Consider the following 20,448-nt stretch of genomic DNA (forward strand, 5'->3'; position numbering starts at 1 on the left):
TCTATCCATCTGTGTTATTTTTTAATATTCCCTGTGATTTAAACTCTGCTGTGTATTATAAATAGATATTTAGCATTTTCATGTTATTTTATTATTTATTATTAAAAATATTTAAACTTTTCATTGTAGCTGGTCTTTGAAAAAATATTTTAACCTTTGAGAGTACTTATATTTATTTGGTGACACCGTGGCCTCTTCTGAAAGCCTTGCTGCATTGGTCAGACACTACCATTTGTATTAGTATTCATTTTACTCAGTATAATTGGGTACCCTTGTAAGAACCTTAGAGTAGCTGGCAGAGTGTTCTGTTGGCAGTATCTACCTTATTGTCTAGGCAGAGTAGGCATAGCTGGTAAATCTGCGTCAGACATTTCCAGGTGTGTGTGTGTGTGTGTGTGTGTGTGTGTGTGTGTGTGTGCACGCGTGTGTGCATGTGTGTGTGTGTGTGTGTGTGAAAATCAAATCTCAAAGTGTGTGTGTGTGTGTCAGCTACTTGGCGCAGGACATGGAGCACTGGTTTCACAGAGAAGGTGGTGGAGGACTAAGCTGAGGAATCAACTCTACATCCGTGGTCAGTGTGGAATTTTATTTGGGCCCTGGTGAGAGAAAGGGAAACCCAGCCCCAGGATGGGTTTGTGTTCCCTGTGTGCTCTTAAGGGAAATTGTGCTTGGTGCAGAGAGCTGCATCTGGAAATATTGTGTGTATCTATCTTTGTTCAAAGTAAATGTCCCTCACCAGTGTCAGTGGTGATGACTGAGGTTCCTTGATTACTGGCCCAGTGGAGGGGCATCACACTTTATAAGCCAATTGTGCTGATATCATAAAATATCTTGTGGTTATAAAAAGGCAGAGCAGCTGGTAATGAGCAGAAAACTTAAAGATTTTATGAGAATATCACAAAGCTTAATTATTTAGTTATCAAAAATGATCAGAATTATTTAAAATCTGTTGTTGGCATGAAAATGAAAGTCAATTCATTAAGGGAACGTGATTTTGTATTGCCTTCTATTGCCTTAAGATAATTTTCAAATAATTTAAACCATCAAGTTTTCTACATGTGGAAATATAATCCTTAATGGCAGATAAGAGCCATATGGCCCCCAAATTTTGTGTTTTCCATTGTGTTGGTAAGTTATAGATTCAAGTTAACAGCAGCATACCCTAAGGCGCACAGAAGTACTGTACTTGACTTGTGCATTCAGATGTGCTCCTTCCTTTCCTCATTCATTTGATTCCCCAGTGCTCATTTTATCCTGTTTAGCACAGTGGGAGAGAAAGACCACTTCTTGTCAAGCAGTGGACATAAGGCAGAGAGACTATATCCTGGCCAGGGTTTCAGTCTATCACACTATGCACACAGACACACTTATCACGTTACAGACACATACAAGCAATTTAAAAGATAGCCATTTCACATAACAATGTGTTTAGGATGCAGACAAAAACAGAGAATACAGCAGACACAGGCAGTAATGCACACACTCTACATGGAAGGCACCTCAACTGGGAATTGAACAAGAAAACCAACATCCATGAGGCAGTGACAGTTGCACAATTAAACTGCCCTTCATGTCTTAATTTGCTTTCATTTCACACCCTCCCATTTTTAAGCTCATCCAATAGTCAGGTATCTTCCATATTAGAAATGCATGCTTTTCATCATACCACCCCTGTACCCCTGGACTGATGCCATAGTTCAGTATCCGTTTCCCCAACATTGAGTTCTGCCACTGAACTCTGCTACTCCAACACTTTGCATTGCTACTTGTTACTATGGACACAAGAATCAGTGGTGAAGACTTTGCAATCATTTATTCTCTGCGAAGGCTCCATCTGAGTCTAATTATTAAAAGACAGTATACATGTCTGATGAATAAGTGGATAAAATGTACAATACGAGAAGCTACAATTGCTGCTGTCATTGCTCTTGCCTTTGCTGTAACCTTGACAATAAATCAGAACCTTTATTTTAGTGGAGATAACACAAAATGGCTTCATGCATCTGAATGAACTTATACATCCTCTTTAATATAAGACAAAATAAAAAGTGTAACTTCACTTAAAACCATTTAGCTGATGCGGGATCTTGCTTATTCTTATTGATATTATGTTAGATTGTTAAAACAGTTTTCTTTTATCTTTAATACTGACATATTTTGAGACTGATCGGTCATGCTTATTCTTATTCACATTATATTACATTGTTAAACATAGTTTTCTTTTTCATTTAATAATGACATATTTTGAGCTTGATTAGAAATGTATAGATTTGCTTGCAGTGGCAATTTTATTTTTTGGTAGTAAGGTGGTATGAAGAATTTCACATCAGCAGTTTGAGAAGAATGCATTTTGTCATGTTCACAGAAATGTAGTTGTACAAGGAATCAAAGTTTGAATTTCCAGTATTGTTTATGCTTGCTATAAGCAACAGTGTAATGAAAAATGAAAAATTTTCAATCTGATCATTGTCTAGCATCACAATTCATTGTGTCTTTTTACATGGCCGGCTTTAGGCACCAGCAAACTCTGCAGTTTCTGGGGGTCCTCTGGTCCTGGAGGGGCCCTCAATTACAGCAAGTCATCTTATTTTGATATTTTATTGCATGTTTGTAAAAAAATAAATAAAAACCAGTACTGCAGTCTTGTCTACTTAATAAACCAGATAAATAATAATAACTTATCTTTGAATTTCAAGAGATATAATTATCTCTGGTTATAGTAATCGTGTTTTATCAAGTAACAGGTGGGAGGATGGCATAATGGTTAAGGTGTTTATCTTACACACACAAGGTATAGGGTTTAGTTCTCACATGAAGTACTTGACTAAGATTAAAATAGCCCACAAGGGCAGTTAGCTTAATACTAATCTATGCACCTATTTCATTAAATGTTTTACCATTCTTATGGTGCCATTGACATTACATTCTCGCCAGTAAAACTAACATTGTAGCCAGCTTTAGGCATCTGTAATACCTGAGTCTGCAGGGGTCCACTCTTAATAATACTTGACTGTGTGGAGGCCCCACAAAAGTTGCTGCTAGCTGGGGAAAAATGAGGAGGAAAAAATTACTCATTTTCCAAATACACTCTGTCTGAAACAGGGTTGTGTTATAACCCTATTAAGCTAAAGCGGATAATCAGTGAATGAACATTACCAGTGTAAGTGCTAGAGATACTACTGGACAAACACAAACTAGTGAAACAAACATAGCACTTTCGCCCTCATAACAAACAGGCATTTAAACCTGTAAAGCTCTAACCCTCACTTAAATACATAATTACCAGCAACAAGCTAATTAATCAATTAACACCCTACATCCAATAACTAACAGCTATTCGACAATAAAAAAAACTTTGATGCAACAAATATAAAAATATTTGTATATATATATATATATATATACAAATATATGTTAAAATATTGAAAATATTGTGTGCACTAAATCCATTTGTTTATATATATATATATATATATATATATATATATATATATAGACTAATAATAAAGATTTATAAAAATTTATAAAAAATTATTTGTCAAATGAACTCAATCACTATTATCTTATTATCTTCACAAAAATCAAACAATTCTTATAAATAAAAACAGTTACAACCATAAATTGGTCAATAAAACTATTCCCAAATAAAATATACATGTAACTACCAAATATTCTGATGTTCAAGTAAATGACACAAATAAATGAACTGAATTTGCTATGTTAGTAGTTAGTATATATAGTTAGGGGGTGTGGGGGGCACAACCCCACCTTCTTAGTTTTTATATTTATGAATCTCATTTCACTGAAAGCTAACAATAGAAAACCAAAGAGGTGGCGGGCCACACCCTAACTATATATATACTAACTCCAGGATCACACTACAGTGGGGAAAAGGGCATATACGTTTTATTTGTCCAACACTACTTACATTCAGTGAAATCTGATTCAGTAAAATTAGTTTTTAGTGATTTGAGCTTTCAGCGATTTGGTGTGAGTGTTTTGAAATTCAGTGAAATTTTGAAAATATATATATATATATAAAAACAAAAGGATTTAGTGCACCCAATATTTTCAATATTTTAACATATATTTGTATATATATATATATATATATATATATATATATATATATATATATATATATATATATATATAAATATTTTTATATTTGTTGTATCAAAGTTGTTTTTATCATTGGGCAGCCATTAGTTATTGGATGTAGGGTTGTAATTGATTAACTGGCTTATTGTTGGCAATTATGTATTTAAGTTTTGGTTAGAGCTTTACAGGTTTGACTCTGAAGATGCTCATTTGTTATAAGGGTGAAAGTGGTAAGTCGTAATTATTGTTATTAATAAAGTACGCAGGTTCCATTTTTCTGCTTGTGTGGTGAATTTTTTATTTTTTTATTTTTATTTAAGTGCTAGAGATAGACAACACAGAGCTGATTCTTCTGATCATTGGAGATCATTTTGTTTTATAAATATTGCCAGAATACCAGATACTATAACTCTCTTCTTTGCTCAAGAAGTCTGGGCAAAGCCAAAAAAATAGCAGAATAAAGGCTCAAAACAGGAGCACTTTTTAAATATTACTGTAATTTACTTAAAAAGGTGATATAATAACATTTTGGATCAACATGTATTTTTTTGAAAAATAAGTATGAAACTTTGATGTCTGGATTTATTGACTGTCTGTAATCTGGAATGATTTTTACAAGGGACAGAGAAAAATTTTGAGGTTAAATAGGGACAGTGACAGATATACATTACTCCCAATGAGGTAAATAAAAGTGACTTACCCCAGCTGTTTGACAATTTTTAAACAATTGTCGCTGATCTGCCAGTATTGCACAATGTATTGCTATTTGCTGAAATGGGTAGCCACGGTGGTGCAGCGGTTAGCGTTGCTGCCTCACAGCAAGAGGTTCTCCGGTTCGATCCTTGGCTGGGGTGCCTTCTGTGCAGAGTATGCATGTCCTCCCTGTGGTCGCTTGGGTTTCCTCTGGGTGCTCCGGTTTCATCCCAAAGACATGCTCTAGGTGGACTGGCCACTCTAAATTGGCCCTAGGTGTGAGTGCGTGCATATGTATGCCTTCTGTGGAAGGTTGAGTGCCGGGCTGGCAGCTCGACACCGTAAAACTCCACTGCCAATCAAGAGCGGACAGGTGATCTGCTGTGGCGACCCCTAACTGAGGAAAAAGCTGAAAGAAGAAGATTGCTATTTGCTGAAATAGTGCAAATCTAGTATTGCTATGACTTATGATTTTGTGTGTGTGTGCGCACGCTGCAGTGTAAGAGTAACAATGTGGCCATAATTTCTTTTACTTTCTAGCACAATCATTACCATTACCAATACACCTGTGTATGTGGAGGGTGTGTGTGTTTACAGTGTATTTAAAAGTAACACACTGGGCTTCTTTTCTTTCACTTACCATCACAAACATAGACTTACACATAATAGTTGGCCATATTTGGTGATTTGGCAGGAAGAGGATATGTGTGAAATAAACTGTTCATTGTCAATGTGGCGCAGTGGGTAGCACTACCATTTCACAGTGTTTTGCTCCAACTGTTGTTTTTGGCTAAGGTTTTACTATGTGGAGATTGCAAATCCACCCTCTCTCTGTTTATCTGTCTGTGTGCTCTAGTGGACCCCAGCACCTCAGACTAATGCAACATTTTCTCCCTTTTCCCTGAAAGTGAAGATGCAGTGTGCATGTGTCCATATATGTGTCTGTGTAAAAAACATCACTGATTTTTATCTGTACACACACACACACACACACAAACACACACACACAGTAATACAGGACATGCACATACCTCTTCTGAGTAACAGTAAAACAAAAAATGGAGTTATATTTCAGAAGTAAGGCATCAAGTACATCACAGCACACTCTGGTGGCCCCCAAAACCCAGACTTTATAAATGGATTTTGACATAGAATTAGATGTGGCCTTGCGCTCAACCAAACCCATTCTAAAACTGGCCCTGTTTAGATGTGTGTACAGAAGGTTGGTGTAGATTTGGGGGGTGGGGGGATTATGTGGTCATTAATGCACAGAAGATCATTATAGCTTATGTTTGGGCTGAGGACAGTGTAGCCATTGTTTCATTTGCTTTTCACACAGATCTCAAAATTGTACAAAGAAGACTGTTGATCCTAGGTAGTACACTGCCTCTACACTTGCTACAGTAAAGTGGAATACATTGCTGTAATCATTATTTTTTCCTCACAGTCACATATCAAGCATGTATACAGATGGCTGTGTTTGGAAGGGGGTATGGATGAGAGGTAAGGAGGCAAGCTATGTATATGTATGACACCATTAATTTGAAATGCATGACTATGGCCATTTGAACCTCTGCTCTCATCCAAATGTAACACCAGAGTGATGCAGAGGCAGCAACACTCTTTTTTTTTTGGGGGGGGAGTTAGGGAGGCAGGCAGCATTCATGGAGAGGATTTGTGCTTGTACTCTCACATCAACTGTCTTGTTAGTTTATTGTGAGCTACTGTTTTGTCATCTTTAAGCCTTGAGTACAACTTATGTCTTCCTTGAAAGAAAAAATAAGATTGACATTCTTTTCTTACTCATGTTTTTAGTTCAGGCCATCACTGAGTTAAAAGGTTAGGAAAATGCTCTAAAATGCATCCCAGAGCATGTATAACCCTTATGTTTTTTGGGGGCACCAGCTTAATTGAGTTATTTCCTAAATGGTTATTACTGTGCTGTCTTGGTCCGGTAAGGTGTGTAGGAGAGATAGAAGGAAAACTAAAGTTGAACATCAACATTGCATTTCTTTCCTTAATCATAATTTCTGTTCAAGCCATCATTGGATGAAAATATTGTGTAAAAAGAAAAAAAAACACTTTAAAATGCACTTCAAAGCATATAGAAAGTCGTGGATTTTTGAAAAAGCTGAAAAGTAAGGCAAAATGTATGAAAAAGGAAATGTAATGTGCATTGTGTGGGGAATCAGAGACGGGGAAAACAGAGAGGAGTGTGTGTGTGTGTGTGTGTGTGTGTGTGTGTGTGTGTGTGTGTGTGTGTGTGTGTGTGTGTGTGTGTGTGTGTGTGTGTGTGTGTGTGTGTGTGTGTGTGTGTGTGTGTGTGTGTGTGTGTGTGTGTGTGTGTGTGTGTGTGTGTGTGTCTGTGGAGAGGGGCATGAAACAGTAAGTAGTGTCTAGGGCACCACTTCACTTTAGACCAGCCCTGTACCTAGAGTTGTTGCAATGTATCACAGTTGCAGCTAAATACCAGTAACTGTGAATGTCACTCTGTGAGATGAGCCAGCAGTAATGTACACAGCCCTATCCTTATGTAGGTGCATTGTAGCTACAGTTCAATCTTTGCTCACCACTCCTAAAACTCTACAGCCTTTACGAGGGACAGCAGTGACAGCATAATATTTAAATTGAAGTGTCGGGGGGGCTTAAATTGACATTTGCTGGGGGCCCCAAAATGCTAACACTGGTCCTGTTTTTTCCTAAGACTATACCCTTGCATATGTGATTGCTGTTTTGTAAATGCTAGGTCTGATCATTCATGCAACACTCAAACTTACTCAATGGTAATGCAGCATTATTGTAGTAACATAGACTGAGGAAGCCCTGGCTGAGAAGTACAAACACCAGTATTACAATGATGACTCTATCATCCTTTGTACAGAGTACTGTATCCTGACAGCAGTATTGTCTTTGAACTCACAAGACCAGCAGTTGGCTTTGACAAAGGGTAGGGTGAGGGGAGAATAAATGAAAATCAGAAATTCACACAGGATGCTCGGTTCAGATTAAATAATTTAAAACCCAATTAGAATAGAAAATGAAAGAAAAAGAAGTTCCTGAAGTAATAATTGGGCTTAGCTTTATGAAATGACTGTAACTGTAAAAATCTAATGATTGCTTTCAGCTGCTGACAGTATAGATTTTTTATTTGTTAGCAACTATTAGTGCTTATTTAAATGTACATTTAGTTCATGTCTGTCTTCGGGTCTACTTTGTGTAGTCAAAAGCCCATAAACTCAAATGTTATTTTCGCGAGATGAAAACAATGAAAACTGAAATCTCAAACTGTGCACTTTTTCCAAGGGCAAGTAAGCACTTGCCCAGTGTGGGGAAATTTGCCTGGATTTGGTATACATAGTTACAGGGGTGTGGGGGCACATCCCCCCCCACCTAGGTGGGTTTCGGATACAATGGTGTGTTTTTGTGAAGTTTTGGACAGGTGTATACTTGCCATGGGAAAAACTGCATGGTTCGGGATTTCAGTTTTTGTTATTTTCATCTTGTGAAAGTAACGTTCGAGTATATGGGCTTTCGACCAAGCAAAGTAGAACCCTGTCTTCACAGTGCAATTTTCTTCTTTGGTACATGTACTTTATTTATTAATTTATTTATTTGTATTCGTTTTCGGGGATAGAGCACTGATCTCCATAGACTTTTTTTCTGACTCAGCCTGGGAGCAGTGTCTAGTTAAGTGACTCACACAGTTAGGCAAGTGAGGATAAGGGAATCAAACCTTGCACTTCTGGACTACAGGAACAACTCCTTATTCCTCTAAGCCAGCTTTAAACATTCCTCAAAGTTTTGCTATATACTTACTGAAATCAGCAACATTTATACTGAACATGTAATTGATACATTGCCTCAAAGTTGAAGTACATTGCTGTTTATATGAAGGGGGGCAATACAAGAATAGAGCATGTTCTGTTTGTAATGTAATGCAGAGAGTAACGAAGCAGAGGTGCTATAACATTGTTCAGACTAGTATACTGTACAGAGGAGATTATACAGATGGCAGGAATCCAATTTGCATAACAGAGATAATCCAAAACTATGGATGTCTGTAATGTAGGCATGGTAATATGACTCTGTAATGTGGTGTAGTTGTGGTAATACAGTGGACAGTATACTGTAACATAGGCTAGCAAGCTATGGACAGTATAAGCAAAAGTAGATAAAGGGTCTAGGGGTGATAGTTATGTCAGGTATGGACCACCCAGAACAGTGTGATGAAAAAACAACAAGGGCATGTAGAATATTGGGGTGTACTTCCTGAGGGGTGGACTCATATGACAAGAGTGTGATTCCTTCCCTGCTTCACAAAGTCCTTTTGAGATTGAAAATTGTGTACTTTGCCCAGGCATAGTAGGAACAGGGACACAAAGCTAACAGAAGATACAAAGAAAAAAAAAAAACAGGGATTTTTAGCTGGCCACAAAGGATATCGCTTGCTTAAAGACTGAAAGGCTTAGGACTATTTTCCCCTGGAAACAAGGATATAAAAGGGATTATTTGGGTGTATAATTTCATTTCATAAAACTTTGAACTGTTATACTGGAAAAAGGAATGACAGTTATTGAAAGGCACACAGTGAAAGTTTTATTATCAGTGTGGCTTCAAGGTTTGTGTATGGTGCTCAGGGTAACTGTTGAAGCAAAGCAGTAGTTTATCTTGCAGTCCGTTATAGCTGCATGGCTTTTCCCTTTGCAAAAACTGAATACACCCTCCTTGAGAGACGATTTATGAGCACAACTACTGCATTAAAAAGACAACACAAAGAATACATTGAGTAAGCATGCAGTGACTTGTATTCATTTTTCTTTTCTGTATTGGAAAAGGTTACAACTAGCCTTTTCAGGGGTCATTGTGAAACATATTTAAAATAACATGAGCTCTGGTGGCAGATTAGATTTGATGCCCATACCTTTCCAGGGTCAACAATTCATCGAACATCAATAGCATTTAAACTTCATTTATTTTAACTTTTATATTGTTTTGTTGGTTAGCAATATTTAAATGATTACAGTATTTATTTATATTTACATTTGATGTCACTTTTCATATGTATTTTGCAATGGTGGTAAAATTGCATCTGTTATTCTGTTTTAAATATTAACAATGTGGATCTCAAGATTAATGATTTTACTAATTTAAACCACAGACTGGCTGGTTTACTTTATTCTGATGATGTTAAATGTTATGCTTTTGTCTTATTACAATAATCATTAAACAAAAGGTTTTCACAGATGTCAGTGTTTTTTTTTTTTTTTTGTCTTTTATTTTAAGTTTTACATTGTAATCTGTGGAGTCCTGGGAACTGCATTTGGTGTTATTACTCCTCCAAAAGACCTGTCACTAGCAGTGTGTACGACAGGGTTCTTAACTTGGGCTACACCTCTCTGACATTTACTTTTCTGAGTTCAAAGCCAATGTTAAGGGCTTATGGCTCACAAAGTTTGGTGGTGACTGTAAACTAGGTGCCATTTTTAACTCTCCAGAGGACACCTAAAACCTCCAAGAAGTCCTTTCCATACAAATAGGTAGTGTCAAAACCATGGACTAAAACTAAAGGCCAAAAAATGTATGATAGTATCCTTTGGCAAGTATGACCATCCACTGCAACTATCACATTTACAACACACCCCTGAAAATTGATCCAGTAGTTAGGGACCTGGGAATGGATACTGGCGGCTAACTGTTCTTCAGTCACCATATATCCATTATTGTAAGAAGGTCCTTTTTCATTGCACACCTTATTAATAAGAGCATGGCATCCAGGTCCAGGGATGTGCTTCTTCCACTGTATTCAGCACTTATTAGACTGATCATTGAAAATAATGACCGTCCCTTTTAGTTGTACTTTATTCCACAACTTATTAATAAGGGTATGGGATTCAGGTCCAGGTATGCGATCGTTCCACTATATTCAACATTTATTAGACCGATCATTGAAAATAATGAATGCCCCTTTTAGCTGTACCTATCCAAACACTTGACACGACTTGAATACTCATAACATTTTCTCATCAAGAAAATGAAGGGTCTAAATTATAAGAACTACACTGATTTTCTCAAAATTTTGTCCCTATTTCCAGTATCATACAGGTTGCTGAGGAGTGACCCCTGGCTCACATGCAGAGCCTCAACATGTCCTGTCCTCTCCTCATAGACCTGATGCACATCCATAAGCATAGTGGTGAAATAAACAGCCCTCAAGAGGTCTTAGTGTCTTCTACAACAAAAAAAGAACACATTGAAGGGATTGATGTGTATGACAGAGAATTCCACTTCTTTTTAATCATTTTCCCCTCCACATAAAACAAAGTGTTTCTCTTACTCTAGTTAAACATAATCTGGATGAATGGATGGGTAACCAAAATTCATTCCTGGATTAGCACCCTTGTCCCTTATGGAAAGGGGTGACATGGAAATATGCTTTCCAGTCTGGGTTATTTATATTTAAATTTCAGGGGCTAAAATCCTTCATGGGAATGCATGGCTAGGCTTCTAAAGATCCTTCAGGGTCAACAGTCTAGTAAGAAACGAAACTATGGAAAGTCCACAAATATAGTGGCAAGTATAGAAAGCTCCTCGAACAGCCACATGTTAACCAAGATTTCACAGAGGAATTGTTAAGGAGAAGTGAATTTAAGCCAAATGATAAAAGGCAACCCAATATAGTTGATTAGGTACATGTTGGTTTACAAAATCCATAGAAAAAGTAAGGAACCAACAAATACATGTTCTACAAAACAACTGGAAACAGTTGCACATTTTGCTGCTGGCTGTGATATACTCATGGCTAAGGACCCATATACTGAAAGGCAGAATAATGTAGCAAGACAGCTGCACTGTGGATTGTGCAAACACTACAGTATAGAGAAGCATTGGAAACATAAACCACAAAGCATTATTGATAATGACTGAATTTAAATCACATAGCATCACTGAATACCAGTGGTTAAGAAAACAGATACAATAAAACCAGAAACAGTAGTCCAAGAAAAGGACAAAAGTAACATTATTTGTTGAAATAGCTTGACCCAGCAATTAGAGTGTCTTATGTACTGCGAGACACAAAGTCATAAAATATCAGGGTTTGCTTACAGAAATGAGAGCAATATGGAAGAAAGAGACCTAGATAGTTCCAATAGTATTAGGAGCAAAAAGAGTAATAAAAAAGAATGTTTCACGTATACTAAAATATGCCACCAGTGCATGTAACTCCATATGAGCTGCAGAAGGAAATAATTCTAGGTACACCACAGATGCTAAAAAGAGCACTCCTGGTAAACATCAAAGACTGAAGCAGTGCTAATTTCAAGAACTTTAATTATACCCTGACTCAGGAATGGGTCAATTTGTGTCACAATATTAGAAGCCCAAAACATTTGAAGAAATTAAGAGAACCTGATGAAACTATCAGTGTGTACTGTGGCCAGGGACTACTGCTTCGGAATCTTTATGGTGATATCTGAGCCATTGTTTCTGTAACTGCCAGAATTGTCTGAGGGCTATAGCTAAAGCCATCTCTGAAAACAATGTAATCTATTACAAGTACTACAACAGCTAATATATGCTATTTTGAACCCCTCTATTTCTTGTCATGTTAGGTCCTAGTGATTTTCTAAGACAGTATTACTCTGGAGAGGGCCACTATTGGAGTAAATGCCATGTTTATCTTGTAAATCTATGTATACAACTTAAATTTACAATGAGATAAACACTTAAATTATTTTGCTATAGAAGACGTATCTAATTACTCACAGTTTTCAGTGCAAAACACTACCTGCATAGTAGATACATCCATATTTGAGAAGATTAGTGGGCAACATGCATTCCAAGGGGGTTTAGCATCAAGGGTAATAAGAAAAGGGTATGGTAGAATGATAGCTAATGTTATGCACTGTGTTATAACAGGCTAGCATAGGACGAATAATGGTAATATGTTGCTCACTGGTATTATCTGATGTTATTGGCACTCTCATTGGCTTGCAAGAATCATGGAAAACATGCTCATATAAAAGTGGACCTGGCTTAGGGGAGAGAGGAGGTTGGGAGAAGCAAGGATGTCAGAACTGTTCATACCTCCAAACCCTGAAACAGAAGCCACCTCTAGTCCTAGTAAGAGGCTAGACTTGGAGAGTCACCTGGGCCTAACTGTTGCTTAGAATTTGCATGAGAAAGTTTTCTAAATATCTCGATATTGGAATTTGCCCGCAATCAACCTATTTTTCTAACAAGTTTAGCAGTGGTTTACCTTTTCCCTTTACTGGGGGTAGGAGAACTCATGTCTGCAGATTATTTTTTTTAAGAATCATACCTTGGCTTGTGGAAAGTTGCTAATTTTGTATTTTTTAAGAAGGCTACTGAGAAGTACTGTAACATATTACAGATACGTGGAATATTTCACATAACAGATATTATTTACTGGTCTCATAAAAGCAGAGAAAAGTTGAATGCTACCTTACCATAGAACCATGATACAGCAATAGCTTCAAGGAAGACAACTGTGAGGACAGCAGCACCAGTTGCATATTCCTCAAGTAGTTTTACCACATATGCGCCACCCTGGAACAGAAATGGAAAAAAGATTAGTTTACAAGTTTGTTCATCATTTGTTTTCACTCCAGATACTTTTCAGTATGCATGTTGTACATGCTTTTTTGTAGGTCACTTCTGGAGTCTTAAAGTTGCGCCATAATAATTACAATTGTCTTACATGTAAGCCTACTTTCTAGAAACATCACAATGCACATTCCATTGTTATCTGAGTATTTATTTTATACTTGTTAAAAACTGATACCTGGGAAAGCCACTGAAGGTAAGCATGTAGTCACTTCAGAGCTGACTACAGGAAATGAAAAGAACAAATAGAAAGCAAAGAGACAATGATAGTTTAAAAGGAATCATATATGTTTGCATTGCTTATATTGCCACAATAAAATATAAAGGATGCAGAACTGAAACTAGGGTAAAGAGCCATGGAGCCCGAATTTAACACGTGTATATTACAAGACTGAATGCTTAGGTGTTCGAACACCTAAACATTGAACTTGTAATATCAAACCCCAAAACAGCGAAAGAAAACATGGTGGTTGGCCACGGGAAAAAAAATAACTTTACACACAAACTAAGTGGGGGGGCTGTGCCCCCCACCACCCTAACTAAATATACCATCTCCAAGATCACTCTACAGTAGACAAAATGGCAAAATCCGGCGAATGGCCAAGGGAAATCTTTTCCTGCGTTAAACCTGTCGTTCGCTGTTTTTTGCTTTCGATATTACAAGTTCGATGTTTAGGTATTCGATCACCTAAGCATTCAGTCTACTAATATAGACCCTAATTTAACAATCTTCTTACAGTGTTTGTTTTAAATGTGTGTGCTACGAGACATAATCTGTGAACAAACTTTTTTTAAACATCTTTATTAATATCACCTATTGCATGGTCACATGAGTACACATTCATTTATAAAAGAGAAAATAGACCATTGCAACATTTTTCCCTTTTATATATTATCCAAATATGATTTTTGTAGTAATTATTTCATTTAACATTACATAGATTGCTCAAGCCCTGCTTTCAGTGAAATACCACTATCCACCTAGACATTATTCTGTATGGATTGTTCACACAGATTCCATGTTTTTATACACAGTTTACTTCTTCTCTTTTCTAAAGATCCCATCTCTAGTTATTTTATTGCCTTTACAATATTCAACAATTCTACTAAAGCTGGTTTTGATTTTGATTTCTGTTTCCTAGTAATTGCTTTTTTGGCAGCCAACAGCACTACGCTTAGGAGGGCATTAATGTGTCTAGACAATTCAGTTTCTTTACCCCAACGCAAATGAACCAGTTCTTCATTTAAAATAATATGTTGCCCCAACATTTCTGAGAAAGTAGCCTGTAGGGAATTTCTAAAATCTATTGGCTTATTGCATTCTCAAAAACATGTAGCCAGGTGCCCTTTTCTTTCCCACCACACCTCCAGCAATTGCTCCCTACCTGTGGAAAATTCTCTGAAGTGTACTTGGGATATACAAATATCTATGTAAGCACTTTCATGCAAACAGCCTTCTGGATTTAGCTGCATACTTGGGAGCCATACAAATATCTTCTCATTGTTTCTTTGTATATTGCCTTTCCATTCTTATCCCCCAGTCTTGTTAACCCTTTCTGATTGATTCTTATAGCTGTCATGCATTATTTTATAAGCCCTATTAGTTATCCCTTTTTACTGACCAGGTTCTGTTCTAGACTCAACTATAAATGCAGCCAGAGCTACTGCTTCTCTGTTTTAGCATTCTGTGTCTTATATGCTTGTATCTGGAGCAGTACAGAATTCCTCAGCATATGCAGTGAATCACTAAATCCTGAGATCAAAAGCTTGAAACTGAAAACACCAAAAGCACAGAATCCTGAATAGAACATATATCAGATGAAAAATCACAAAAAAGTGGCACAAAATGCTGCAGCAGTATTGATGTTGTCACTACTACGCTCTTCCAGGTCTGTGTACATGCTGGTTACAACACTTCCTGTACCCACATGTGGGTGTCTATTCCTTCCCACAACCCTGCTACGTATTGTCTCACTCCAAGTTTGAATAACCATGTAGATTAATGCAATTCTTGGGTTCATCTGGAAGGGGAAATTGTACTAATGTCTGAGGTTGTGTGATTTTGAAGGAGAATAAGTAAGAGGTTGGTAGGGTGAACCCTAATATCGGGGTTAAAGAGGGGGCTTGATGCTCTCTATATACACACTGGTATCAAACTGCATTCTTCAAAACTGTGTTTTCAAGTTCAGATTTGCCACTTAAGTTAATAATGTACATCAGGTGTTTTCATTTTCAGGATTATATAATTTAATCAAGAAGAATGTAGGATTTTGTAGCCCTCCCATATGCAGCTGCTTTAGTTCACTGTGACATCAAACAAAATCCATACATCCATTTTGGTTCGATCTTGTGAATGTGAACATTAGGGATATGCAGTTCATTCAAATTAAATAAAAATAACTTTGAAGAGGAATTTGAATCGTTATACACATTGGGGTAAAGGCTTCCATACATTCATATAGTTGGCGTCATGCTCTGCACTCTACCTTGCAGTGACCTTAACTGAAAACAATGGAGCATACTGCATACAGACTGTATAAACCATTTTTATTTCCACGTATTTAAGTTTTACAGGATATTAAAAGTAATCTAGATATTCATTTTAAATATCTATGCCAATTTGCACATAGCACCAAATAAGTGCATTAAAAAGCTTAACTCATAGTTTTTACCATAAAATAGGTTCAAAATAGAAATTAAATTAAATTAGCTTTATATGACATCAAAATATAGCATATATAGTTTTACATTTCTTAGATATCAGACACAGTCTACTAAATAATTACATGCATTTATTGAACTCGGAGGTTAACTTCTCACCTCAAAACACATTCAGTAAACATAGCACACACATACACATGTACATACACCTGCAGCACACAGCACCTCCACTACACTTAACACTGAGGTTAAGAGAGCACATCCTAAACTTCCTAGGCTAAGAACAAAGAAACCTCAGCCATTAGTTCACACAGTAATACACCTACCTTCACCCTGCACACCCACAACTAGTACACACACCTCAAGAAGTCACAAGGGTGTTGATTATAAGCCCTTATAGCCCACTGAGACTGCATCCATCCATACTAATGTTTTAGTAATAGGTGACTCTATTGTTGGACATATAGACCCCACCCTCACCAGGCTAGATAAGAACAGGATGATGGATAGCTGTTTTTCCAGAGCCTGCATCTGGGAGTTAACAAAGACTCTTAGTTCCACCCTGTCCTGCCAAATACAATGATGACCTGGTAGAGGTTCACTTTGGGGTGAGTGACCTTAGACACTCTATCCAGATGGACATGCAGAAAGATATGATTGCTCTTGCCATGCATGTATCTGAGGCAGGAAATACACTGGTCTTGAGTAATATTTTGTCATCACTGAGACTGATGCTGAGATTTAAAGACAAGATAAGGAGCATCTTGCTATTGTTTATCAAATTTCCTTGTTACAGTTTCAGAATGCAACTTTGCCAAACCGTGGCAAAGAGCCCTTTGGAACAGTTCATACAATGAATGATATTTTTGTGTCTGGAAGCCTGAGCAGCTGAGGAGCTTGTTTTCTTTTTTCTTTTTATTTTGTCATCACCTCTGGCCTAGGTGGGGCATTATTCCTATCTTCCCCAGCCAGCTCCTCCACACGCCAGATATATACTCATTTCCTGCAACATAGTCAGAAGTTTCCTAAACAAGTTGCTTTATAATATTTATAATAGGGTTTTTTTTAAGTCTTTGTTTGCACAATCATATGTGGCCCCTTTAATATTGATATTTTATTTAACCACTGTGGTCAGTGCAAAGTTTTAGTCCTGCTTGCTACTTCATACATTCCTTTTAGTTTTCTGGACCAAATTATTATACTTTCTGTAAGTAGATGATAGTACATGAACCAACCTCCTTTCTAGGCTGTCGTGCTTTTGTGCAATACACCATTACACTTAAAATTCTTAATAAAGATATAGCATAAGAGAAGCTACGTCTGCAACCTTTGCTTACTGCTTCAGAAGTGCAGTGGCATTTCTAATAAACTACTACTGGTTGATACTGGAAGACAAAATAAAATGTGTATTTATTTACTTCATAAAGTAGTACATGAATGAACTGTTGCATAGCTACCACCAATTAAGGAAGTATTCAAAGATGGTATGAAGCACTCGTATCATTATATTTCACTCAAAACATAAATAGAACAAGAGGTCACACATCAGCAGGACGTTTTCCAGGAATAAAACCTCTTAAACTCTTCCCATCTACCCTTCCACCAATACTAAAGCTTGAATTTAGCACTACTACTGTCACTTTTGAAAGCCAGTATGTGCTCTAACTTACCATCCCTAAAAATGCATCTCGACTACTACTACTAAATCTACTAAACTACATCTCCTACTGCTAAATGATAACCTGTCAAAATGTCGAGCCTCCCCCAACCCTGAGAATACAGCTGCCTGTGCAGAATTGCTCAAGGAAACACTGTACAAATCGTGCAAATAACTGCAGAGAGACAAATGTGCCTACCAGAAATAAGTCCATAACTAACTCAAAAAACAAACCACCCTGGTGAAATCCAAACATAAACAGGTTGTACAACAAAAGAAAAAAATCATAGCCAAGATTAGTAAGTGCTACACTCAGCATGAAAATCTTCACTCAGCATGATAAAAACATTCTAAACAAACAATTAAGCAGGCAAATTAAATCTACTAAAGTCAAATTTGAGGTAACAATAGTCTCCCAGGCAAAGGACATCCATATGGCTTTCTTTAGCTATGTCAGAAATCTAACAGGCAGTACACAGCTGTGTGCTGAAATGATTGTAAATGGAGACACCTACATGGAGCTGGAATAGATTTATGGCTGCTAAAATAAGCAAACAAGGAAAAGTGCTGTTTCGAAGTAAGACTAGAATTCGTCAGTGCACCCAAGCGCAAAAAACATTGCTATTACAAGTCATAATATGGAATTGTTCTTGTACATGTATTTTGTTGTAGCAAGAACACCTGAACAGTAAAAAAAAGTCTATGGGTCTAGGTGCGGCTATATTAATGCTTTTGAAAAGAGAGAAAGGACAGTGTAATACTACTAACGGCATAAGTGTTCCAGCATTGCCAAGTGTAACACATATCAATATGTACAGATTGCTGCACATTTTGGCTGAATAAGCTAAACCATCTGGAAAAGCATTCAAAAAAATTGTAGACTTCACAAAAGTCACAAATCTGAATACTTTGCTAGGTGCTGAACATTTTAGGTTCCATAAGAGGAATCGGATAAGACAAGAACACCATTCCTTTCCTAAATGGCTTTTAAAACTTCAGCCAGCATCTCCAGTGTCCACTGTCTACCCCTCTACTTGAACTATAGGATAGTCATACAGACTAGTTTGCCCAGGAGCCAGGCATTCTACAGAACATTTTGAGGGAAATCAACCACTTTGCACAAAAGTTGTCAGAGTATTCTTCAGATATTTTGACAATGACTAGCTGACACAATATGTTTCCTTTCACCAGCCGCGCTTTATGACTGTGAGCTTTGCAGACCATATGTCTAGGGTGGTCTGCATCTGTTATTCTCCTCTCAGCCCTCTTGATCCTGTATAATTGGCCCTCCATTTTACAGGTCTTCTGACTTCGTACTTAAAACGATCTTCAAGGAAGCTCACAATATAATTTTCCTCCGCCAATGTGAGCAAACAGATTAGGCTAAAATTGACTCTGCTTACCTCATTTTCTAGATTATCAAACTTATGGCTCCCTCCATTACTTTCCCCACATGTCTGTTGGTGGTTTGTAGGCTTCTACCTCTTTCTTCATGTCCTGTATCTTCATTTACAAAGAACCCATGCCCTGTGCTATATCTGCTGTGATATCAGTGACTAGAGACAGTGCATGGTCAGTTTTTTTCTTCAGCAGTCCTTCCACTTCCTTTTAAATATGACTGCAAGAACTCTGGAGCCAAAGTCTGAAGCTACTTGTACTGTAGATACACAAACTCCACAGTAAAGAAATGTGTAATAAAGCTCTAAGTATGGACAATGAAACTCAGACTGCCATCTTGAGTGGCCTATTTTATAATCTCTCTTGTACATGCAGGAGTTTTACACACAACACAATGGGGGGGGGGGGTGCATGTACACAATACAGGGTGAGAAAATTAGGGAGCACAAATCCCCTCCCACAGATAATAGTATGATTGCATTTTGACTGTACTTCTCATAACGTTTCCCAGCTCTCACATAAGGGCCCAGCAAGGAAAAATTAATGGGAAGTTGAGGTCTGTCCTTTAGGCAGCATCTAAGGTCAGTGGCAGGTAGGTGTACCAGAACTAGGCACATACTTCACACCACGAAAGGAGTGGAATGTGATAGTTGTATGATTCCCTGTAAAAGAAGGCCCAAAATTGTAGATTTTGTATCTCTGTTCTCCAGATAAATGACTATTATACTTTAACTACCATAACTATGTGTGTGTGTGTGGGGGGGGGGTGGCATCAGCACTGGTGCACCTCCCTGTGTCAAACATTTTATACAACATCTTTATTTTGGTTTTGGTGAGAGGAAGATACTACTCAATTTCTATGACTAAAGAGAGGCCAGTAAATTTGCAGCTGTAATTTAGATGCACAGACTGTCAGAAGATGATAGCTGCAAATGATTCCCAATATCGATATACCAACAGTGCAACTCATTACAAACTGCATTTTACAAGGGCAATCCCCCTTCACCCCTACAGCTACTTACTTTGTTAAAGAGGGTGACACTCTGACTCACTGAAATGTGGTATCACACTTTTCTCATATGACCTCAGACTACAATAAACTAAGGGAGTTCAGGGCTCAGGTGAGCTTGTCCCCTGCAGTTTATGTATATGTGTTTCCATTCTCTGTAGCATTGCAGCACTGCTTCTATATTCATACATAGTAAATAATCTTTGGGTTGTTTAACACATGTACTACCTATGTGCAGTATAGTGAGTGCAGTTTTAGTTTGGTGGTATGTGGCACTGTGGCTCTTGCTAAGTGTACATATAAA

The 20,448-nt window shown here is 37.4% G+C and overlaps 1 protein-coding gene across 1 annotated transcript in view; it reads right to left on the minus strand.

The window, feature by feature from the left end:
- Nucleotides 1-20,448, minus strand: part of SLC6A4 (solute carrier family 6 member 4) — a 726,628-nt gene that overhangs the window by 103,951 nt on the left and 602,229 nt on the right. Inside the window, exon 11 of the mRNA XM_044054475.1 lies at nt 13,263-13,362. Within this exon, the coding sequence (XP_043910410.1) occupies nt 13,263-13,362 (100 nt within the window). The remainder of the gene's footprint in view (nt 1-13,262; nt 13,363-20,448) is intronic.

Source organism: Protopterus annectens, chromosome 13.part0 (assembly GCF_019279795.1).
Source record: "Protopterus annectens isolate FY-2018-M chromosome 13.part0, PAN1.0, whole genome shotgun sequence".
Classification (NCBI taxonomy): Eukaryota; Metazoa; Chordata; order Ceratodontiformes; family Protopteridae; genus Protopterus; species Protopterus annectens.